Genomic DNA, 25,686 nt, shown 5'->3' on the forward strand with positions numbered 1-25,686 from the left:
CAGCTCTGCCGAACTTACAGTCACTCTTTCTGGAGTCAGTCGTCCTGCACACCTCGTAATTGTACACGTGTTGGAGAGTCCCTGTCCCCAAAGTGTCTGAGTAACGTGGTGGATAATATGGAATCACAGGGAGATTGGAGTGATACAGGATGCGAGACTGTCTCCATCTGTAGATTTTCACTGATATAATAACCACTAAACACGTGATGAAGAGGAAGGAAACTACAGCCAGAGCCAACACTAAGTAAAAAGTCAGGTTGTCATTGTACTCCTTGTCGTGTGTAAAGTCAGTGAACTCAGACAGCACTTCAGGGAAGCTGTCCGCCACCGCCACGTTAACAATGACTGTAGCTGACCGAGAGGGCTGCCCGTTGTCCTCCACTATAACAGTCAGTCTCTGTTTCACAGCATCTTTATCAGTGACTTGGCGGATAGTTCTTATTTCTCCATTCTGTAAGCCCACTTCAAACAGCGCCCTGTCTGTGGCTTTCTGCAGTTTATAGGAGAGCCAGGCATTCTGTCCAGAGTCCACATCAACAGCCACCACTTTAGTCACCAGATAGCCCACATCTGCTGAACGAGGCACCATTTCAGCCACCAGAGAGCCACCAGTCTGGACTGGATACAGGACCTGAGGAGGGTTGTCGTTCTGGTCCTGGATCAGTATTTTCACAGTCACATTGCTACTGAGTGGAGGAGAGCCTCCATCCTGCGCTTTGACGCGGAAGTGGAAATCTTTGATCTGCTCGTAGTCAAAAGAGCGCACTGCATGGATGACTCCACTATCAGCACTAACGGACACATATGAGGAGACTGGCACTCCGTTAACAGAGGAATCCTCCAGTATGTAAGAAACACGAGCATTCTGGTTCCAGTCAGCGTCTCTGGCTTTCGCTGTGAATATAGAGAGGCCTGGTGTGTTGTTCTCTACAATGTAGGCCTCATATGAGCTCCTCTCAAAGACAGGCGCGTTGTCATTCACATCAGAGATCTGTAAGGTGAGAGTGACGCTGCTGGAGAGGGAGGGCACTCCCTCATCAGAGCAGGTCACTGTTATATTATACTCAGCAGCTGTCTCTCTGTCTAAACCACTGTCTGTCACTAAACTATAGAAATTATTTGATGTCGATTTAAGTAAGAACGGGATATTATCATTTATAAAACACCGAACTTTACCGTTTTCACCCGAGTCTGGGTCTTGAATGTTAATCATTGTAACGACTGTGTTGGCGTTTGCACTCTCTGATATAATTGCTGATTTTGACATGATTTTAATCGTTGGTTTGTTGTCATTTATATCAGCCACATCAACGATCACTTTACAAGAATCCGTCAAGCCTCCATTATCCATTGCGCGCACATTGATCTGAAAATGTATTTTCTTTTCATAATCCAAACGACCAATCAACCTCACCTCACCATTTTCCTCATTTACTTCAAATATATGTCTGACGTCATCTAAAGTGTTTGTGATTGAATAAGTTATTTTACCGTTTAGACCATGATCAGCATCTGAAGCACTGACAGTAGTCACAATCGTGCCTTTTGCAGAATTTTCAGCCACTGTACCTTTGTATATCGGCTGTGTAAAAACAGGAGCATTATCATTGACATCTAACACCGTGATGAGAATCTGCATTGTTCCTGACATCTGTGGCTCTCCTCCATCTACAGCTGTTAACACCAAAGAAATGAACTCATTTTTCTCTCTGTCCAGGGGTTTTTGTAAAATCATTTCAACATTCTTCGTGCCATCCGCCTGGCTGTGCAGTTTAAGTAAATAATTATCAGTTGGTTTGAGTATGTAGCTTTGAAGACTATTTGTACCTACATCCGAATCCACTGCTCGCTCCAAAACAAATTTTGCCCCTCCAACTGCAGATTCGCTAATTCTGAAGTTAATTTCGCTCTTTTCGAAAGATGGTGCATTGTCATTTATGTCTATAATTTCAACTGTAACACTATAAAACTCCATGGGATTCTCCAACACAATCTGAAAATGCACAGCGCACGGCGTTGTATCACCGCACAACGCCTCTCTGTCTATTCTCTCTTTGATAAGGAGGACTCCTCTCTCGATGTTCAGCTCGATGTATTCTCTGCTATCGCCAGAATAAACACGAGCGTTGCCCAATTTCAGTCGTTTAACGTCTAAACCTAAATCCTGAGCTATATTACCGACCAAAGAGCCCTTCGCCATTTCCTCCGGAATAGAGTAACTGACCTGTCCAAATACCGACCGAAGACAAACGATCGAAATAAACAGCAGTACTTGCCGTTTCATTGTTTTGAATTGTCAAGGCAAGAAAGAAAATCAACCTCGTAAAATCCGTTAGAAAGATGTCAAAGGCAGTAAAACAAAAAAGAGGCAAAAGTAGTCCTCAAATTATGAGAGAAATAAAGACAGCTGTGCCTCGTCGTGTATATCGGCCACTTTACGGAAGACAATGCGGTCTGTGCCTGCCCTTTCTCTCTAATACATCGAAATGGAGAGGCGGTACTGCTGTAAATATACTACAACTGCAAAAGACTAGGCAACAGCGGCCCAATGAGTTCACAAAGCAAAACTGCAGAAATATAATCTATGTTGTGAGATGAGACAGGTATAAAAAGATGAGGAAATAACTTACGAAGGCGGGGATTAAATTGTTGTACTATGAAGACACAGTTAATTTTTTTTTTTTATCAGAATATAATTAAAATGGGTGGAAAAAATCTTTTTTTACAAAAATCAATAATATTCAAAGGAAGGGGATAAATACTGACCATTTGGAGTAACATGAAAGTATAAATCCCTCATAATGCTCTCCAAGGTGCTGAAAAATTACTAAATGAATTAATCAAAATGCTGTAACAGTGGGATAATGACAAGTAATGCGGCAAAGCATGTGTGATGTAACATCTTTCTAACCTCTAGAGGAGAGTCTGGTTCATCCAGGATGCTCTTTTCATTCTGTATCCGCTGCATCGTCCCTGTAGAACTGGGGTCCATTATCAGCACGTTCTGACTACCAGCTCTGCCGAACTTACAGTCACTCTTTCTGGAGTCAGTCGTCCTGCACACCTCGTAGTTGTACACGTGTTGGAGAGTCCCTGTCCCCAAAGTGTCTGAGTAACGTGGTGGATAATATGGAATCACAGGGAGATTGGAGTGATACAGGATGCGAGACTGTCTCCATCTGTAGATTTTCACGGATATAATAACCACTAAACACGTGATGAAGAGGAAGGAAACTACAGCCAGAGCCAACACTAAGTAAAAAGTCAGGTTGTCATTGTACTCCTTGTCGTGTGTAAAGTCAGTGAACTCCGACAGCACTTCAGGGAAGCTGTCCGCCACCGCCACGTTAACAATGACTGTAGCTGAACGAGAGGGCTGCCCGTTGTCCTCCACTATAACAGTCAGTCTTTGTTTCACTGCATCTTTATCAGTGACTTGGCGGATAGTTCTTATTTCTCCATTCTGTAAGCCCACTTCAAACAGCGCCCTGTCTGTGGCTTTCTGCAGTTTATAGGAGAGCCAGGCATTCTGTCCAGAGTCCACATCAACAGCCACCACTTTAGTCACCAGATAGCCCACATCTGCTGAACGAGGCACCATTTCAGCCACCAGAGAGCCACCAGTCTGGACTGGGTACAGAACCTGAGGAGGGTTGTCGTTCTGGTCCTGGATCAGTATTTTCACAGTCACATTGCTACTGAGTGGAGGAGAGCCTCCATCTTTCGCTTTGACGCGGAAGTGGAAATCTTTGATCTGCTCGTAGTCAAAAGAGCGCACTGCATGGATGACTCCACTATCAGCACTAACGGAAACATATGAGGAGACTGGCACTCCGTTAACAGAGGAGTCCTCCAGTATGTAAGAAACACGGGCATTCTGGTTCCAGTCAGCGTCTCTGGCTTTCACTGTGAATATAGAGAGGCCTGGTGTGTTGTTTTCTACAATGTAGGCCTCATATGAGCTCCTCTCAAAGACAGGCGCGTTGTCATTCACATCAGAGATCTGTAAGGTGAGAGTGACGCTGCTGGAGAGGGAGGGGACTCCCTCATCAGAGCAGGTCACTGTTATATTATAGTCAGAGGCTCTCTCTCTGTCTAATTCACTGTCTGTCACAAGGCTATAGAAATTACTGGATGTGGATCTAATTGTAAATGGTATATTTTTGTTAATCACACACCTCACCTTCCCATTTTCTTCAGAATCGGGATCATTTACACTCATCACAGCTACCACTGTGTTGGAAGGGGAATCTTCTCCAACTGAATTGGATGATGAAATCATATTTATAACGGGGCTATTGTCATTAATGTCACCTACATCAATGATTACTTTGCTTGAATCAGACAGACCTCCTCGATCAACTGCTTCTATATAAATTTCATAATTCCTGGCTTTTTCAAAATCAATGGGCCCCTCTAATATAAGATGCCCATCTTCAGTTATTTCGAACAACTTTGAAGTGCCAATCATGCTAGTGCTGATCTTGTAGCTAACCTCTCCATTCGAGCCTTTGTCTGCATCGGAGGCACTCACTTTGGTAATGATTGTTCCTTTGAGGGAATTTTCTTTCACACTTGCTTTGTATACAGTTTGCGTAAAAACAGGAGCGTTGTCATTCACGTCTAGCACAGTAATATGGATCTGCATAGTGCCAGACCTTTGCGGCTCTCCTCCATCTACAGCCGTCAACAGTAATGATGTAAACTCCTGTTTCTCTCTATCCAGAGGTTTTTGTAAAATCATCTCTACCTTTTTAAAACCATCAGATTGACTATGTAATTTAATTATAAAATTATCATTGGGCTTCAGTGTATAGCTCTGAAGACCATTCAGCCCGATATCAGGATCTATTGCATTCTCTAGCATGAATTTAGAGCCGATGACCGCAGACTCGCTGATTTCAATGTTTTTCTCTTCCTTTTGGAATGTAGGAGCGTTGTCATTGATATCTGTGATTTCAACAGTAATCGGGAATATTTCAATCGGGCTTTCTAAAGCAATCTGGAAATGCAAAGCGCAAGGCGTTGTCTGGCCACAGAGAGCCTCGCGGTCTATCCTCTCTTTGATAATGAGGAGTCCTTTTTCCTTGTTAAGCTGTATGTATTCGGCGCTGTCTCCCGTGTGAATACGAGCTCTACGCGCTAGAAGCCGTTTAACTTCCAGACCTAAATCATGAGCTATGTTACCGACCAAGGAGCCTTTGGCCATTTCCTCGGGAATAGAGTAGCTGACCTGGCCAAACGCTGAACTGAGACAGAGGACCGAAAAAAACAACAGTACTTGCCGTCTCATTGTTCTGTCAGACATATCCGTCGAAACAAACTAACGTTTACTCCTCTCTTTTGATATTAGCGGTATTGGTGCAAATAAAATCCCCAAAGTGTCAGTTTAATCAATCAACAACTGATGGTAAAATTATTCCAGCTTGATATTCCATGCACTGTGCTGCATCCACCGGTGACAGTGCGTTTATGTTTCGGAGTCCTTCTCGCTTGTGAGAAGACAGGGTGGTGTTCTAGTACAAATGTGTCATAAAACGTTAGGACGCTGGATCAACAGCGACGCACTGAGTTCACAACATGAAACTACACGAGTTAAAGAGAAAAATACAGTTTCCTCTGTTGTTTCCTGTATGGTCACTGAATAAACTACCATCCAACAGAGACAACTGTTTCTGTTTTATTGTGCGGTACTAAATAGCACGATATGTTCCAAAAACAAATACTTGATCTAAAGTGAATGAAGGAGATATACTTATATTCAAAACGAAAATATAAATAGAGAAAAAAAAACAACAACAAAAAGTAAAACAAGAGGGATTGTTCTTTCTCTGTCCAAGGTACTGAAACGGTATGGGCCGTAAATGGCATCACTGAATAAATACATTAAATTTTGAGTTTGAGCAAAAGAACAGTTAGTCAAACCTCTAGAGGGGAGTCTGGTTCATCCAGGATGCTCTTTTCATTCTGTATCCGCTGCATCGTCCCTGTAGAACTGGGGTCCATTATCAGCACGTTCTGACTACCAGCTCTGCCGAACTTACAGTCACTCTTTCTGGAGTCAGTTGTCCTGCACACCTCGTAGTTGTACACGTGTTGGAGAGTCCCGGTGCCCAAAGTGTCTGAGTAACGTGGTGGATAATATGGAATCACAGGGAGATTGGAGTGATACAGGATGCGAGACTGTCTCCATCTGTAGATTTTCACGGATATAATAACCACTAAACACGTGATGAAGAGGAAGGAAACTACAGCCAGAGCCAACACTAAGTAAAAAGTCAGGTTGTCATTGTACTCCTTGTCGTGTGTAAAGTCAGTGAACTCCGACAGCACTTCAGGGAAGCTGTCCGCCACCGCCACGTTAACAATGACTGTAGCTGAACGAGAGGGCTGCCCGTTGTCCTCCACTATAACAGTCAGTCTTTGTTTCACTGCATCTTTATCAGTGACTTGGCGGATAGTTCTTATTTCTCCATTCTGTAAACCCACTTCAAACAGCGCCCTGTCTGTGGCTTTCTGCAGTTTATAGGAGAGCCAGGCATTCTGTCCAGAGTCCACATCAACAGCCACCACTTTAGTCACCAGATAGCCCACATCTGCTGAACGAGGCACCATTTCAGCCACCAGAGAGCCACCAGTCTGGACTGGGTACAGGACCTGAGGAGGGTTATCGTTCTGGTCCTGGATCAGTATCTTCACAGTCACATTGCTACTGAGTGGAGGAGAGCCTCCATCCTGCGCTTTGACGCGCAAATGGAAATGTTTGATCTGCTCATAGTCAAAAGAGCGCACTGCATGGATGACTCCACTATCAGCACTAACGGACACATATGAGGAGACTGGCACTCCGTTAACAGAGGAGTCCTCCAGTATGTAAGAAACACGGGCATTCTGGTTCCAGTCAGCATCTCTGGCTTTCACTGTGAATATAGAGAGGCCTGGTGTGTTGTTTTCTACAATGTAGGCCTCATATGAGCTCCTCTCAAAGACAGGCGCGTTGTCATTCACATCAGAGATCTGTAAGGTGAGAGTGACGCTGCTGGAGAGGGAGGGCACTCCCTCATCAGAGCAGGTCACTGTTATATTATACGCAAAGGCTCTCTCTCTGTCTAATTCACTGTCTGTCACTAAACTATAGAAATTATTTGATGTCGATTTCAGTAAGAACGGAATATTATCATTTATAAAACACTGAACTTTACCGTTTTCACCCGAGTCTGGGTCTTGAATGTTAATCATTGTAACGACTGTGTTGGCATTGGCACTCTCTGATATAATTGTTGATTTAGACATGATTTTAATCAATGGTTTGTTGTCATTTATATCAACCACATCAACGATCACTTTACAAGAATCCGTCAAGCCTCCATTATCCCTTGCGCGTACATTGATCTGAAAATTTCTTTTCTTTTCATAATCCAAACGACCAATCAACCTCACCTCGCCATTTTCCTCATTTACTTCAAATATATGTCTGACGTCATCTAAAGTGTTTGTGATTGAATAAGTTATTTTACCGTTTAGACCATGATCAGCATCTGAAGCACTGACAGTAGTCACAATCGTGCCTTTTGCAGAATTTTCAGCCACTGTACCTTTGTATATCGGCTGTGTAAAAACAGGAGCATTATCATTGACATCTAACACCGTGATGAGAATCTGCATTGTTCCTGACATCTGTGGCCCTCCTCCATCTACAGCTGTTAACACCAAAGAAATGAACTCATTTTTCTCTCTGTCCAGGGGTTTTTGTAAAATCATTTCAACATTCTTCGTACCATCCGCTTGGCTGTGCAGTTTAAGTAAAAAATTATCAGTTGGTTTGAGTATGTAGCTTTGAAGACTATCTGTACCTACATCCGAATCCACTGCTCGTTCTAAATCAAATTTTGCCCCCACCACCGCAGATTCACTAATTATGAATCTAATTTCATTTTTTTCAAAGGTTGGCGCGTTATCGTTAATATCTGTAATTTCAACTGTTACACTATAAAACTCCATGGGATTCTCCAACACAATCTGAAAATGCACAGCGCACGGCGTTGTATCACCGCACAACGCCTCTCTGTCTATTCTCTCTTTGATAAGGAGGACTCCTCTTTCGCTGTTCAGTTCGATGTATTCTCTGCTATCGCCAGAATAAACATGAGCGTTGCCCAACTTCAGTCGCTTAAGGTCTAAACCTAAATCCTGAACTATATTACCGACCAAAGAGCCCTTCGTCATTTCCTCCGGAATAGAGTAACTGACCTGTCCAAATACCGACCGAAGACAAACGATCGAAATAAACAACAGTACTTGCCGTCTCATTGTTTGGAATTGTCAAGGCAAGAAGGAAAATCAACCTCGTAAAATCCGTTAGAGAGATGGCAAAGGCAGTAAAACAAAAAAGAAGCAAAAGTAGTCCTCAAATTATGAGAGAAATAAAGACAGTTGTGCCTCGTCGTGTATATCGGCCACTATACGGAAGACAATGCGGTCTGCGCCTGCCCTTTCTCTCTAATACATCGAAAAGGAAAGGCGGTACTGCTATAAATATACTACAGTTGCAACAGACTAGGCAACAGCGGCCCATTGAGTTCACAAAGCAAAACTGCAGAAATATAATCTATGTTGTGAGAAGGGACAAGTATAAAAAGATGAGGAAATAAATTACGAAGGCGAGGATTAAATTTTTGTACTATGTAGCCCTACTTAAACTTTTTATTTATTTTTTTTATCAGAATATGATTTAAAAGAGTGGAAAAAACTTTTTTTTTTTTTACCAGAATATAATTAAAATGAGTGTAAAAAAAACATTTAAAAAAAACTAAATAATAATCAAAGTAAGGGGATAAAAACTGACCATTTTCTGTCACTTGGAGTAACATGAAAGTATAAATCCCCCATAATGCTCTCCAAGGTGCTGAAAAATTACCAAATGAATTTATTCAAAAGTTGTGACAATGGAATAAAGCACGTGTGATGTAACAGCTTTCTAACCTCTAGAGGAGAGTCCGGTTCGTCCAGGATGCTCTTTTCATTCTGTATCCGCTGCATCGTTCCTGTAGAACTGGGGTCCATTATCAGCACGTTCTGACTACCAGCTCTGCCGAACTTACAGTCACTCTTTCTGGAGTCAGTCGTCCTGCACACCTCATAATTGTACACGTGTTGGAGAGTCCCTGTCCCCAAAGTGTCTGAGTAACGTGGTGGATAATATGGAATCACAGGGAGATTGGAGTGATACAGGATGCGAGACTGTCTCCATCTGTAGATTTTCACTGATATAATAACTACTAAACACGTGATGAAGAGGAAGGAAACTACAGCCAGAGCCAACACTAAGTAAAAAGTCAGGTTGTCATTGTACTCCTTGTCGTGTGTAAAGTCAGTGAACTCCGACAGCACTTCAGGGAAGCTGTCCGCCACCGCCACGTTAACAACGACTGTAGCTGAACGAGAGGGCTGCCCGTTGTCCTCCACTATAACAGTCAGTCTTTGTTTCATTGCATCTTTATCAGTGACTTGGCGGATAGTTCTTATTTCTCCATTCTGTAAGCCCACTTCAAACAGCGCCCTGTCTGTGGCTTTCTGCAGTTTATAGGAGAGCCAGGCATTCTGTCCAGAGTCCACATCAACAGCCACCACTTTAGTCACCAGATAGCCCACATCTGCTGAACGAGGCACCATTTCAGCCACCAGAGAGCCACCAGTCTGGACTGGGTACAGGACCTGAGGAGGGTTGTCGTTCTGGTCCTGGATCAGTATTTTCACAGTCACATTGCTACTGAGTGGAGGAGAGCCTCCATCCTGCGCTCTGACGCGGAAGTGGAAATCTTTGATCTGCTCGTAGTCAAAAGAGCGCACTGCATGGATGACTCCACTATCAGCACTAACGGACACATATGAAGAGACTGGCACTCCGTTAACAGAGGAGTCCTCCAGTATGTAAGAAACACGGGCATTCTGGTTCCAGTCAGCGTCTCTGGCTTTCACTGTGAATATAGAGAGGCCTGGTGTGTTGTTTTCTAAAATGTAGGCCTCATAGGAGCTCCTCTCAAAGACAGGCGCGTTGTCATTCACATCAGAGATCTGTAAGGTGAGAGTGACGCTGCTGGAGAGGGAGGGCACTCCCTCATCAGAGCAGGTCACTGTTATATTATACTCAGAGGCTCTCTCTCTGTCTAATTCTATGTCTGTCACTAAACTATAGAAATTACTTTCAGTAGACTTCAATAAGAACGGAATATTTTCATTTATTGTGCATTTGACTTTACCATTCTCACCGTCGTCTATGTCCTGAATGTTAATTATTGTTACAACAGTATGGCTTTTGATATCTTCGGATATCACATTTGTTTTAGACATAACATCTATCAGCGGGTTATTATCATTTACGTCTATAATATCGACTATTACTTTGCATGTGTCTGTTAGTCCTCCCTCGTCACTTGCACGTAAATTTATTTGATAATTTTGTGATTTTTCGTAGTCAATATTTCCAATCAATCTAACCTCGCCAGTATGTTCATTCACCGCAAACAAATGTCTGACATCATCTAAAGTATTTCTGATCGAATATGTTATTCTTCTATTTGATCCGTGATCTGCATCGGATGCACTAACCGTGGTCACAACTGTGCCTTTTGGTGAATTTTCTCCCACGGTGGCTTTATATATTGGCTTTGTGAAAACGGGTGCGTTATCATTGACATCTAACACTGTAATAAGAATCTGCATTGTTCCAGACATCAGAGGTTCTCCTCCATCCACGGCCGTCAACACTAGAGACAAATGCTCGTTTTTCTCCCTGTCAAGAGGTTGTTTCAAAATCATCTCGACATTCCTGGAGCCGTCTGCTTGATTGTGTAATTTTAGAACAAAATTTTCAGTCGGTTCCAGGCGGTACGTTTGGAGACCATTAATTCCAACATCTAAATCCACCGCCCCTTCCAAATCAAATTTCGATCCGGTGACTGCAGACTCACTTATTTTAAATTTAATGTCACCTTTCTCAAAGGCTGGGGGGTTGTCATTAATATCTACGATCTCAACTATTATCCTGTAAAATTCGATGGGTTTGTCTAAGATAATTTGAAAGTGTAATGCACAAGGCATCGTCTGTCCGCAGAGGGTCTCTCTGTCTATTCTTTCTTTGATAAGGAGTACTCCCCTGGCTTTATTCAGCTCAATGTATTCTCTGCTGTCACCAAAGTAGACACGAGCATTACGTGTTTTTAGTCTCTCTACATCTAAACCCAAATCCTCTGCTACATTTCCGACTACGGAACCCACTGACATTTCCTCGTTAATAGAATAGCTGACCTGCCCGAGCACAGGACCGACAAAAAGGAACGAGAGGAAAAACAGTACTTGCCGTTTCATTGTTCTCCTCGATATTGTGTTAAAGGAAACAATACGCGTTTTTCTGTCGAGTAAAATGTGTAAAATATATCTCCCAGCAACAAGAAGAGAGTTAGGACATATTCCACAAGAAAGAATGAAAATAGTCCAAGCGAGATAAGTGTTTTAGTCTCGACTCTAACCCTTCTTGGGCTGTATCTAGTATCCTCCTCTCCTCGTTGGCGTTTTAAGATGGAGAGACACTGTTGACAATATAGTCTTCCTGAGTAACATGCTGGACTACAGCGTCCCTAAGAGTTCAACATGCAAAACTGCAGGAAAAGTGTTAAAAATAACCCGGTTTGTAGCAGCCCGATGAAGATTAAACCACAGAGAGGAAATAGTTTTATATTGACAAAAGAAAAATGCCTCTCGTAAAATGGCTGAGATTGCATCTGTAAAATTATTAAAAGAAAGTTGCTCCATTCATACATTTTCTCACAATCGTGGTAATTAGGATAGGTATAGGCACACATCACACATTACATATTCAAAAACAATGAACAATCACGAATTCTTTCGACTATATTTCTGGTGCTGAATATGAATAGATAATTTTTACTATAACAGCAATGAAATGCATAACATGGTAACTAAATGTATATAGATGCAAAAGTATAAATACTAACTTAATGTAACAGTCTAACCTCCAGTGGAGAGTCTGGTTCATCCAGGATGCTCTTTTCATTCTGTATCCGCTGCATCGTCCCTGTAGAACTGGGGTCCATTATCAGCACGTTCTGACTACCAGCTCTGCCGAACTTGCAGTCACTCTTTCTGGAGTCAGTCGTCCTGCACACCTCGTAATTGTACACATGTTGGAGAGTCCCTGTCCCCAAAGTGTCTGAGTAACGTGGTGGATAATATGGAATCACAGGGAGATTGGAGTGATACAGGATGCGAGACTGTCTCCATCTGTAGATTTTCACTGATATAATAACCACTAAACACGTGATGAAGAGGAAGGAAACTACAGCCAGAGCCAACACTAAGTAAAAAGTCAGGTTGTCATTGTACTCCTTGTCGTGTGTAAAGTCAGTGAACTCCGACAGCACTTCAGGGAAGCTGTCCGCCACCGCCACGTTAACAACGACTGTAACTGAACGAGAGGGCTGCCCGTTGTCCTCCACTATAACAGTCAGTCTTTGTTTCACTGCATCTTTATCAGTGACTTGGCGGATAGTTCTTATTTCTCCATTCTGTAAGCCCACTTCAAACAGCGCCCTGTCTGTGGCTTTCTGCAGTTTATAGGAGAGCCAGGCATTCTGTCCAGAGTCCACATCAACAGCCACCACTTTAGTCACCAGATAGCCCACATCTGCTGAACGAGGCACCATTTCAGCCACCAGAGAGCCACCAGTCTGAACTGGGTACAGAATTTGAGGAGGGTTGTCGTTCTGGTCCTGGATCAGTATTTTCACAGTCACATTGCTACTGAGTGGAGGAGAGCCTCCATCCTGCGCTTTGACGCGGAAGTGGAAATCTTTGATCTGCTCGTAGTCAAAAGAGCGCACTGCATGGATGACTCCACTATCAGCACTTACGGACACATATGAGGAGACTGGCACTCCGTTAACAGAGGAGTCCTCCAGTATGTAAGAAACACGGGCATTCTGGTTCCAGTCAGCATCTCTGGCTTTCACTGTGAATATAGAGAGGCCTGGTGTGTTGTTTTCTACAATGTAGGCATCATATGAGCTCCTCTCAAAGACAGGCGCGTTGTCATTCACATCAGAGATCTGTAAGGTGAGAGTGACGCTGCTGGAGAGGGAGGGGACTCCCTCATCAGAGCAGGTCACTGTTATATTATACTGTGACGCGGCCTCTCTATCCAAAGCTACTTCTGTAACTAAACTATAAAATCCATTCATTGTATTTTGTATTTTAAAAGGAATGTCATCATTAATATTACACTTCACCTCGCCATTCCTTTCAGAGTCAGGGTCATTTACACTTAGCATAGCAATGACAGTATTGTCAGGAGAGTCCTCTAAAATGCTGTCTGATTTAGAGAGTATTTTTATATGAGGGCTGTTGTCATTGATATCAATGATATCAATTAGGATCTTACTGGAATCAGACAGTCCACCATTATCGATAGCCTCAATATCTATTTGGAAGAGCTTAGCTTTTTCATAATCTATTTCACCGATTAAGATAACCTCTCCAGTTTTTCTGTCGATTTGAAACAGATCGGATAAACGACGCTTGCTATTTGAAATTGCGTATGATATTTCTGCATTAGAGCCTCCATCTTTGTCAGATGCACAAACCGTAATAACACTGGTTCCCCTTGCGGAATTCTCGGTTAATGTTTCCTTGTATACTGACTTAGTGAAAACCGGTGCGTTGTCGTTTGCATCTAACACGTTAACAGTTATCTGCATTGTCCCCGACATACGCGGCTGTCCGCCATCTAGAGCAGTTAACAGTAGTGATATCTGTTCCATGTGTTCGCGATCTAGTGGTTTCTGTAGAACCATTTCTACCTTTTTACCTCCGTCTGCTTGATTCTCTAGTTTCAATGCAAAGTTGCTTGTTGGATTAAGCGAATAGCTTTGGAGACCATTTGCACCAATGTCTGCATCTATGGCTTTCTCCAGTACAAATTTAGACCCAATAACAGCTGACTCGCTGATCTCAAAACGTTTCTCGCTTGATGCAAAGCTGGGAGCGTTGTCGTTTATGTCTGTGATTTCTATTGTTATGCGAAACAGTTCCATTGGATTTTCCAGAATCATCTGTAAATGTAAAGCACAGGGCGTTGTTTCTCCACACAGCGTCTCTCGGTCTATTCTCTCTTTGATAAGGAGGACACCCCTTTCTCTATTCAGCTCGATGTATTCTGCACTGTCTCCCGAATGAATACGAGCTCTACCAGATTTGAGCCTTTTAAAATCTACACCTAAATCTTGAGCGACATTGCAGACTAATGAACCTTTCTCCATTTCCTCAGGAATGGAGTAGCTGACCTGCCCGAACACCGAGGTAACAGAGAGAGCGAAGATGAACAGTACTTGCCGTCTCATCATTTTGTCGGGTTATTCCTGTGTCCTTTTGATAAAACTGTAATCCATATGAATATCCTTAAAAATTCCGGTCGTATCTGCAGTAAATTATCAACAAATAATAGCAGCTTCCCATGTCCGTGAGCAGTTTTCTATTTACACGATGGCAGGCGGTCGGTGCCTGTTTTATTGTCTGCTATGTCACAATCTAAGGGGGAGGTACAGTTACCAGCCCTATCGAAGACTGCCACACTCTGGCCAATAGCGGCCCTTTCTGTTCATAATACCAAACAGCAATAGATGGGGTAAGGGAGACGAGAATGTAGATGATGATAGAGAAATGAAGCTGATTATTATTATTATTATTATTATAATTACTATTTGTAGTAGCAGTAGTAGTAGTAGTTACAGTAGCTGACCAGTATATCGCTAGTGTCAGTAAGATCTTGGTTTACATCTGTGATAGAACTATTTAATCACAGAGTATCCTTATTGGCTGAAAGTTCATTAAGTTTAAAATTAAACGAGGAAGAGCAAAAACAAAAATTCATGGCTATTGGCAAGTGTAGCTCTTTGTCACCGAAACTAATAATAAAACAGGTTGTGTATAGGATACAAGAAAAAAATTAAATCACAGAAGAAATGGACAATTATGTGGTGATGAGAGTCATATCTTTATGCAAAGTGGAATGCTGTCCATGGTACTGAAAATGCAGGTATGGCGCGCAACAGTTCCCAATGAATTTAACTAGACACAGAAAGAAATAACGGCAAAGAGAGCAGCCACATTATTTAACTGACCTCTAGAGGAGAGTCTGGTTCATCCAGGATGCTCTTTTCATTCTGTATCCGCTGCATCGTCCCTGTAGAACTGGGGTCCATTATCAGCACGTTCTGACTACCAGCTCTGCCGAACTTACAGTCACTCTTTCTGGAGTCAGTAGTCCTGCACACCTCGTAATTGTACACGTGTTGGAGAGTCCCTGTCCCCAAAGTGTCTGAGTAACGTGGTGGATAATATGGAATCACAGGGAGATTGGAGTGATACAGGATGCGAGACTGTCTCCATCTGTAGATTTTCACTGATATAATAACCACTAAACACGTGATGAAGAGGAAGGAAACTACAGCCAGAGCCAACACTAAGTAAAAAGTCAGGTTGTCATTGTACTCCTTGTCGTGTGTAAAGTCAGTGAATTCCGACAGCACTTCAGGGAAGCTGTCCGCCACCGCCACGTTAACAATGACTGTAGCTGAACGAGAGGGCTGCCCGTTGTCCTCCACTATAACAGTCAGTCTTTGTTTCACTGCATCTTTATCAGTGACTTGGCGGATAGTTCTTATTTCTCCATTCTGTAAGCCCACTTCAAACAGCGCCCTGTCTGTGGCTTTCTGCAGTTTATAGGAGAGCCAGGCATTCTGTCCAGAGTCCACATCAACAGCCACCACTTTAGTCACCAGATAGCCCACATCTGCTGAACGAGGCACCATTTCAGCCACCAGAGAGCCACCAGTCTGGACTGGGTACAGAACCTGAGGAGGGTTGTCGTTCTGGTCCTGGATCAATATTTTCACAGTCACATTGCTACTGAGTGGAGGAGAGCCTCCATCCTGGGCTTTGACGCGGAAGTGGAAATCTTTGATCTGCTCGTAGTCAAAAGAGCGCACTCCATGGATGACTCCACTATCAGCACTAACGGACACATATGAGGAGACTGGCACTCCGTTAACAGAGGAGTCCACCAGTATGTAAGAAACACGGGCATTCTGGTTCCAGTCAGTGTCTCTGGCTTTCACTGTGAATATAGAGAGGCCTGGTGTGTTGTTTTCTACAATGTAGGCCTCATATGAGCTTCTCTCAAAGACAGGCGCGTTGTCATTCACATCAGAGATTTTTAAGGTGAGAGTGACGCTGCTGGAGAGGGAGGGGACTCCCTCATCAGAGCAGGTCACTGTTATATTATACTCAGAGGCTCTCTCTCTGTCTAATTCACTGTCTGTCACTAAGCTATAGAAATTATTTGATGTCGAAATTATAGTCAAAGGGGTGTTATCATTGATAACACATTGAACTTTACCGTTCTCATTTGAATCTGGGTCTTGAACGTTCATCATTGCTATAACTGTTTTCAATTTTGAGTATTCAGATATCATGTTTGATTGTGACATTATATTAATCATCGGTTTGTTGTCGTTCATATCCACCACTTCAACTATGACTTTACATGAATCAGTAAGTCCACCATCATCACTTGCACGTATGTTAATGTGGTAATTCCGTGCATTTTCATAATCAATATTTCCAAGCAATCTAATTTCACCGCTGTCTTCGTCTATCTGAAACAATGCATGGGCTTGATCTAAACTGTTTGTGATTGAATATTTTATCCTACCATTCGTCCCATAATCTGCATCTGATGCAGTGACGCTTGTGACAACGGTGCCTTCTGGGGCATTTTCAAAAACAGTGGCTTTGTAGGTGGACTGTGAAAAAACAGGTGCGTTGTCATTGGCATCTAACACCGTGATGAAAATCCGAATTGTTCCCGACATTTGCGCGTCTCCTCCGTCAAAAGCTGTTAAAACTAAAGATATCAACTCTTCCTTTTCTCTGTCGAGAGGCTTCTGTAAAATCATTTCAACCTTTTCTGTTCCATCACCGTGACCGTCCTGTTTAAGTACAAAATTATCAGTAGGTTTAAGATCGAACTTTTGAAGACCATTTTTGCCGACATCGAGATCGATTGCTCTATCTAATACAAATTTTGCTCCAATTACAGCAGATTCGCTGATTTTAAAACTGACTTCATTTTTTTCAAAGGTGGGAGGATTGTCATTTATATCTGTAATCTCGACTGTGATAATGTAAAACTCCATGGGGTTTTCTAAGATAATTTGAAAATGTAAAGCACAAGGCGTAGTTTGTCTGCAGACCGCTTCTCTGTCTATTCTGTCTTTGATAAGGAGGAGTCCTCGGTCTTTATTCAGCTCAATGTATCCAGCACTGTCTCCTGTATACAGGCGGGCTTTACCTGACTTCAGTCGTTTTATATCTAAACCCAAATCCTGGGCAATATTACCGACTAAAGAGCCACTCGGCATTTCCTCAGGGATGGAGTAGCTGACTTGGCCGAGCGCTGAACCGAAATAAAGGACCGAGAAAAACAACAGTACTTGCCGTCTCATTGTTCTGTCCGACATTTTCCTCGCGAAATTTAATAGGACGAAATATGTTCCACAATGGCCAGAAATTTTTGGTCCATTACATTTCATGAAAAACTAAGTGATACTCCACAATCGTCCACACCGATTAAGAGAAGGGCTACTGCACTCTTGTCGTTTGAGTGTACGCCGACGTTGTAACCCTATGTCTGTCTTTCTCTCTCTGATATCATCATGATGGGGGAGGCTTCTCTTTAATTCTGGCGTGAAACATGAACATACTGGCCAACAGCGGCCCTAAGAGTACACAGTAATGAACTACAGCAATTTCCTGGAAAGAAATAAAAAGTATACGACAGAATAGTTTTTTATATGTACCAGGGGAAAAAAAGCAAATTCTTGATAAAATAGAATAATTGAGGGCTAACGTGATACTGTGGTTAAAAAGGTTATTCATACATTTCAATATGACACAGTGGAAAGGAAATATTGAGTTATTTTGACACATGAACGACGACTGAAATTCACATGATTTGTACCACCCATGAGTAAGTGTCTGAGTAAAATACCCATAAACTCTTACATGTTTTTTAAATGTTCACGTTACAAGTTAGATAGATAGATAGATAGATAGATAGATAGATAGATAGATAGATAGATAGATAGATTATTGAATATGTATTTTATGTGGATTAAGTATGAGATATTAGGCTCTAATTAGTCAGCAAAATTAACACGAAGTAACAATCTGTCCAAACAATCTATTCAGAAAAATGATGGGTACACCACAAATCCCTTGCAGACACAAATGCACACAAATACTTGCAAACACACACATGCCATTAGAAACACCATGGACATAAAAAAAGATGGTCATAACAGTGCCTCTGTCCATGGTGCTGAATGCAGACCAATAAATGACACCTATATGAAAACCATCATCAGTTAAAGTGAAAATGCAAACACGTCCCAGTTACAATTGAGCCCCCCCAAAAACAACCTCTATAGGAGAGTCTGGCTCATCCAGGATGCTCTTTTCAGTTATTCAGTAACTAATCCAAAACATTCCTATACTTTTCACACACCTGAATTATGGTTAAGGTTGTGTGCAGGTTTTATAAAACTATGAGGTGAAGAGATGGTTGTTGAAGATGTCTTTATGAAACCATTAAGGATGGTTTGTTGTGAGGGTGAAAAATGGCAACATAAAAAAGCATAAGTAAATGATATAGGAATTCCTAGCTTTCCAAGAGCCTCCAGTTTAGTGTGCAACGAAATGCACAGATAAAGAAAAACTGCTGCCATTAAGGGTGTAATGCAACACTTTATGTCATTCCATGAGACTAACCTCTAGAGGAGAGTCTGGTTCATCCAGGATGCTCTTTTCATTCTGTATCCGCTGCATCGTTCCTGTAGAACTGGGGTCCATTATCAGCACGTTCTGACTACCAGCTCTGCCGAACTTACAGTCACTCTTTCTGGAGTCAGTCGTCCTGCACACCTCGTAATTGTACACGTGCTGGAGAGTCCCTGTCCCCAAAGTGTCTGAGTAACGTGGTGGATAATATGGAATCACAGGGAGATTGGAGTGATACAGGATGCGAGACTGTCTCCATCTGTAGATTTTCACTGATATGATAACCACTAAACACGTGATGAAAAGGAAGGAAACTACAGCCAGAGCCAACACTAAGTAAAAAGTCACGTTGTCATTGTACTCCTTGTCGTGTGTAAAGTCAGTGAACTCCGACAGCACTTCAGGGAAGCTGTCCGCCACCACCACGTTAACAACGACTGTAGCTGACCGAGAGGGCTGCCCGTTGTCCTCCACTATAACAATCAGTCTTTGTTTCACTGCATCTTTATCAGTGACTTGGCGGATAGTTCTTATTTCTCCATTCTGTAAGCCCACTTCAAACAGCGCCCTGTCTGTGGCTTTCTGTAATTTATAGGAGAGCCAGGCATTCTGTCCAGAGTCCACATCAACAGCCACCACTTTAGTCACCAGATAGCCAACATCTGCTGAACGAGGCACCATTTCAGCCACCAGAGAGCCACCAGTCTGGACTGGATACAGGACCTGAGGAGGGTTGTCGTTCTGGTCCTGGATCAGTATTTTTACAGTCACATTGCTACTGAGTGGAGGAGAGCCTCCATCCTGCGCTTTAACGCGGAAGTGGAAATCTTTGATCTGCTCGTAGTCAAAAGAGCGAACTGCATGTATGACTCCACTATCAGCACTAACGGACACATATGAGGAGACTGGCACTCCGTTAACAAAGGAGTCCTCCAGTATGTAAGAAACACGGGCATTCTGGTTCCAGTCAGTGTCTCTGGCTTTCACTGTGAATATAGAGAGGCCCGGTGTGTTGTTTTCTACAATGTAGGCCTCATATGAGCTCCTCTCAAAGACAGGCGCGTTGTCATTCACATCAGAGATCTGTAAGGTGAGAGTGACGCTGCTGGAGAGGGAGGGGACTCCCTCATCAGAGCAGGTCACTGTTATATTATATGCAGAGGCTCTCTCTCTGTCTAAAGCAACCTCTGTAACTAAAGTATAAAACCCATTTAATGTAGTTTGGATTTTAAAGGGGATGTTATCATCTATATCACACTCTACTTTCCCATTACTCTCTGAATCTGGATCGTTTATGCTTAACATAGCAAGAACAGTGTTTGGAGGCGAGTCCTCGAGCACGGATTCTGATTTAGAAACAATGTTTATCTGAGGATTGTTGTCATTTATATCAAGAACATCAACTACGACCTTAGTAGAATCAGAAAGTCCCCCGCTGTCTACAGCTTCAACGTCGATTTGATAAATGTTAGCCTTTTCATAATCTATTTCACCGATTAGGACAATTTCACCAGTTTTTGAGTCGATCTTAAACAGTTCATATAAAAGACGTTTGCTGGGAGATATCATATATAATACTTCTCCGTTTGAGCCAATATCTTTATCAGATGCACTTACAGTCGTTACGCTGGTGCTTTTAGGAGAATTTTCTTGTATTTTTGCTCTGTATAGCGGTTTAGCGAATGTAGGTGCGTTGTCGTTCACATCCAGTACGTTGACAAATATCTGCATTGTCCCTGACATCCGCGGCTCTCCTCCATCTATAGCAGTTAGTAACAGTGACATGTAATCCTGCTTCTCTCGATCTAGTGGCTTCTGTAGCACCATCTCTACCTTTTTACTTCCGTCTGCCTGATTTTCTAGTTTTAATGCAAAGTTACCAGTTGGGGTAAGGGTGTATTGTTGTAAGCCATTCATCCCAATATCTGAATCAATAGCTTTCTCTAATACGAATTTCGATCCTATAACAGCGGACTCACTGATTTCGAAGCGTTTTTCTGCATTTGTGAAACTGGGCGTGTTATCGTTTATATCGGTAATCTCAACTGCAACACGAAACAATTCCATTGGATTTTCCAGAATTAGCTGGAAATGTAAAGCACAAGGCGTCGTCTCTCCACACAAAGCCTCTCTGTCTATCCTCTCTTGGATAAGGAGGACTCCCTTTTCTTTATTCAGCCCGATATACTCCACACCGCCTCCAGTATAGACACGAGCTTTACCTGATTTCAATCTTTTAAGATCTAAACCTAAATCATTCGCTATGTTACCAACTACAGAGCCTCTGGCCATTTCTTCGGGAATGGAGTAGCTGACCTGCCCAAGCACGTAGCTCAGACACAGGACCGAGAGAAACAACAGTACTTGCCGTCTCATTGTTCTGTCAGATGTCGTTTCGGTTCCTGTACCATTAAAAGAAAAGCATTCCCATTGCAGTCAATGCGAAGATAGATAGCATAAAGGAATAAAAAATCCGCAATCCAACTATAGAAAGCTGAACTATGTATCCAGTTACACTATTCCTCGCAGTGCTCCTTATGAGCATGGACTGTGCACACTGCCTTTTTCTTATTGTGTCCAACGTATCGACTCAAGGGGCAGGACACAGACAAACATAACATCTGTTATATGGCAACACGCTTGCCAACAGCGACCCTTTGAGTTGACAATTCGAATTACAACAAGTTATATCAAATAAAAAAAGTTTACTGCAGAATCACACTGTTTATCAAACAGAACCACAACCAGAGTAAATTTGGCTGTTGATTAAATTACCACATTGATAATATTGTGTTTAAGTGTTTTTGCAACTTATTAAAATGCTGTTATAAAAGAAAAAGTATTTTTTAAATTATAGGAAGTTGATATGAATAAAAGTGATGATGCCAAGACAAAAAAATAAAAGCACAACAAATTAGCTGGAGTTAGTTAAGTTGTTAAGTGTAGCTGTCCATGGTGCTGAATAGGAACTCTGTAGCATTTCCTAAACCTCTCAAGCATTTTTATAAGGTCTTTTTCAGACTCATACTAAGCTACTGCCCATGAAATTAATGCACACCACCTTGATCTTGATTTGCATTAAAATGAAAAAAATGTGACTGTTACAGTTTTCTAACCTCTAGAGGAGAGTCTGGTTCATCCAGGATGCTCTTTTCGTTCTGTATCCGCTGCATCGTCCCTGTAGAACTGGGGTCCATTATCAGCACGTTCTGACTACCAGCTCTGCCGAATTTACAGTCACTCTTTCTGGAGTCAGTCGTCCTGCACACCTCGTAATTGTACACATGCTGCAGAGTCCCTGTCCCCAAAGTGTCTGAGTAACGTGGTGGATAATATGGAATCACAGGGAGATTGGAGTGATACAGGATGCGAGACTGTCTCCATCTGTAGATTTTCACTGATATAATAACCACTAAACACGTGATGAAGAGGAAGGAAACTACAGCCAAAGCCAACACTAAATAAAAAGTCAGGTTGTCATTGTACTCCTTGTCGTGTGTAAAGTCAGTGAACTCCGACAGCATTTCAGGGAAGCTGTCCGCCACCGCCACGTTAACAATGACTGTAGCTGAACGAGAGGGCTGCCCGTTGTCCTCCACTATAACAGTCAGTCTTTGTTTCACTGCATCTTTATCAGTAACTTGGCGGATAGTTCTTATTTCTCCATTCTGTAAGCCCACTTCAAACAGCGCCCTGTCTGTGGCTTTCTGCAGTTTGTAGGAGAGCCAGGCATTCTGTCCAGAGTCCACATCAACAGCCACCACTTTAGTCACCAGATAGCCCACATCTGCTGAACGAGGCACCATTTCAGCCACCAGAGAGCTACCAGTCTGGACTGGATACAGAACCTGAGGAGGGTTGTCGTTCTGGTCCTGGATCAGTATTTTCACAGTCACATTGCTACTGAGTGGAGGAGAGCCTCCATCCTGCGCTTTAACGCGGAAGTGGAAATCTTTGATCTGCTCGTAGTCAAAAGAGCGCACTGCATGGATGACTCCACTATCAGCACTAACGGACACATATGAGGAGACTGGCACTCCGTTAACAGAGGAGTCCTCCAGTATGTAAGACACGCGGGCATTCTGGTTCCAGTCAGTGTCTCTGGCTTTCACTGTGAATATAGAGAGGCCTGGTGTGTTGTTTTCTACAATGTAGGCCTCATATGAGCTCCTCTCAAAGACAGGCGCGTTGTCATTCACATCAGAGATCTGTAAGGTGAGAGTGACGCTGCTGGAGAGGGAGGGCACTCCCTCATCAGAGCAGGTCACTGTTATATTATACTCAGAGGCTCTCTCTCTGTCTAATTCACTTTCTGTTACCAGGCTAAAGAATTTTTTCGACGTTGTTTTCATCAGAAATGGCATGTGCTGTTCAATATAACACGCGACTTTCCCATTTTCTCCAAAGTCAGGATCTTGAACATTAAATATAGTTACCACAGTTCCTGCCTTAGAATTTTCTGATATTGAATTCGTTTTAGACATGATGTTAATAGATGGGTGATTATCGTTCGTATCGGTAACTTCAACAATAATCTTACACGAATCTGTTAGTCCTCCGTCATCACTAGCTTGTACATATATTTCATAGTGCGGTGCCTTTTCATAATCCATGTTTCCAGTTAAAGTTACCACACCACTGACTTCGTCAATTTTAAACATAACAGGGACATCATCCAAAGTGTTTGTTATTGAATAGGATACTTTTCCATTGGAACCTTCATCTGCGTCTACAGCACTAACGGTACTCAAAATTGTGCCCTTTGAAGCTGTTTCCATTATAGTAATTTTATATACTTCCTGTGTAAATACTGGGGCATTGTCATTGGCGTCTAGCACTGAAATCTCTACTCTCATTGTTCCCGACAGCTGAGGATCACCACCATCAGTAGCTGTGAGTGTTAAAGAGAGCTGCTCTTGCGTTTCTCTGTCTAGTTGTTTTTGCAAAACCATCTCCACTTTTTTACTTCCGTCCTGCTGATTTTGGAGTTTTAGATGAAAGTTTTCTGTAGGTTTTAGCGAATAACTCTGCAAACCGTTAACACCGACATCTAGATCCATAGCTCTCTCGAGGACAAATTTCGCTCCAATCACAGCCGACTCACTAATCCTAAATTTCATCTCATCCTTTTTGAAGCTGGGGGCATTATCGTTAATGTCATTGATTTCGACGGTAACTGTATAGAATTCAATCGGGTCCTCAAGTGTAATCTGAAGATGTAAAGCGCAAGGTGTTGTCTGCCCGCAGAGCGCCTCTCTGTCGATTCTCTCTTTCACAAGCAGGGCTCCTCTGTCTTTATTCAGCTCGATGTATTCCGCATCGTCCTCTGTATAAATGCGAGCTTTACCTGACTTCAGTCTTTTCAAGTCTAAGCCTAAATCCTGCGCTATGTTACCAACCAGAGAACCTTTTGTCATTTCCTCGGGAATGGAGTAGGTGACCTGCCCGAACACTGAGCTCAGGGAAAAAATCGAGACAAACAACAGTACTTGCCGTCTCATTGTTCTGCCCCACATTTTTATCCTCGACAAATCCTGGTGATGTAAAGAGGGCTGTATTCCAAAGCGCTAAGGTTCTTCTATCACAAAATGGTCCAGATGAAGACTGATTATCTCCGTCTTTCCCGAATCCGAAATAAATGAATCGCAGTGCGGATATGTCCGGGCTTCTGCAACTACGCCTGTGTGCTGTGTGTGTCTCTCTCTCTGTGTTTAATATAACAAAATGAAAGGGGAAGGTTCTGCCTTGGTCAACAGCGGCGCTGAGAGTCAAAAGAATTTCACTGCAGGAAACTACACAGTGCAGGAGCAGGTACTGAAGAAATAAAAAGAACTTACAATCTTCTAAAAAAAAAAAAAAAAAAAAAAGAAAATCTCGCCACCTTATGCGATTCCTGATCAACGCCTTATTTTACACAAGAAGTGAAATATTGTCACTGTTCAATTAAGAGGACAGTTAGATTGCAATGACATCATGTCTACAATGGACTGAGAGTCCAGTTGCTGGGGCTACTATGCAGTTTCTGACTAGAAAACTATAATTCCTGCTGAGTTCATCAGAAACAGTTATCCTTGAAGTAAATACTAACTTAATAATCCTCTTTTCAATGAAGTCAGAGATCAAACTGTTTACTGAAGTAACTATTCTTGAAGAGGAAAATTTGAGGAAAAGGGTTATCATCAGACCTTGATAAATTACTTAGATTCTCTGTAGTTAATATGCAGTTAACATGAAAAACTGTCCACTGGGAGGAAACTTTTTATAAACTATAATTCAGCAGATTACAAAACCTATTTTCCAGCTGGAGTTCTTCCTTGGTAATGACAGTCTTGTTAGCTGTGACTAGTACCAAGTCTATAAGTTAGGCAATTAAAATAGTTTGCCTGAACTTGTTTGCTACACAGATGGAGCACAAGACAGCTTTTCACCATATATGCACCTACCCACACTCTGTTCTGCATTTAATTTCTATCCACCTGACTTTTAAAGTGACAGTAGATGTTTCCTGACTATTCCATAGAGCTGAGCTGTAAATCAGAAGACCTACTATTTTTATTTATTTTTTTAAAACTATTTTTCTTTACTTCCCACAGCTTTATCCTGTCAAAAAAATAGTTCTTTGGACAACATTTTGCAGAAATTCAGATGGAGTGACTTATTATGCTTCAGTCAGAAATACGTAGACACTGAACAGCAGGAGAGCTAGGTGGACTGTAATGACAGTACATCTCAACAAGGTAACAATGAACTGACATGGGTGTGTCTTTGCTGATT

The 25,686-nt window shown here is 42.3% G+C and overlaps 4 protein-coding genes and 1 pseudogene across 40 annotated transcripts in view; all 5 read right to left on the minus strand.

The window, feature by feature from the left end:
• LOC130173281 (protocadherin gamma-C5-like) overlaps positions 1–25,686 on the minus strand; it is a 281,937-nt gene that overhangs the window by 69,366 nt on the left and 186,885 nt on the right. The window contains exon 1 of one of the 37 annotated variants that reach the window (XM_056382406.1): positions 18,904–21,461. The exons of 34 other annotated variants lie outside the window; for them this stretch is intronic. In XM_056382406.1, coding sequence (XP_056238381.1) covers positions 18,904–21,288 — 2,385 coding nt within the window. In that variant the 5' untranslated portion in view covers positions 21,289–21,461. Of the gene's footprint in view, positions 1–5,925; positions 8,749–8,982; positions 11,550–18,903; positions 21,462–25,686 lie in introns of those variants that run through there. 2 more of the 37 variants (XM_056382407.1, XM_056382401.1) reach the window with 2 other exon arrangements.
• LOC130173293 (protocadherin beta-16-like) lies at positions 2,287–5,912 on the minus strand. The gene has a single exon (XM_056382434.1). The coding sequence runs from the start codon at positions 5,306–5,308 to the stop codon at positions 2,837–2,839; it is 2,472 nt and encodes an 823-aa protein (XP_056238409.1). The 5' UTR covers positions 5,309–5,912; the 3' UTR covers positions 2,287–2,836.
• On the minus strand, positions 12,066–14,836 carry LOC130173304 (protocadherin gamma-A11-like). The gene is given in 2 exon segments (XM_056382444.1): positions 12,066–12,224; positions 12,227–14,836. Coding segments are annotated over 2 exon segments (2,247 nt in total). The 5' UTR covers positions 14,418–14,836; the 3' UTR covers positions 12,066–12,168.
• On the minus strand, positions 14,967–18,170 carry LOC130173292 (protocadherin beta-16-like). Its single transcript, XM_056382433.1, has one exon. The coding sequence runs from the start codon at positions 17,664–17,666 to the stop codon at positions 15,186–15,188; it is 2,481 nt and encodes an 826-aa protein (XP_056238408.1). The 5' UTR covers positions 17,667–18,170; the 3' UTR covers positions 14,967–15,185.
• Positions 22,059–24,743, minus strand: LOC130173303 (protocadherin gamma-A11-like; annotated as a pseudogene).

The sequence above is a fragment of the Seriola aureovittata genome, chromosome 8 (genome assembly GCF_021018895.1).
Source record: "Seriola aureovittata isolate HTS-2021-v1 ecotype China chromosome 8, ASM2101889v1, whole genome shotgun sequence".
NCBI lineage: Eukaryota > Metazoa > Chordata > Actinopteri > Carangiformes > Carangidae > Seriola > Seriola aureovittata.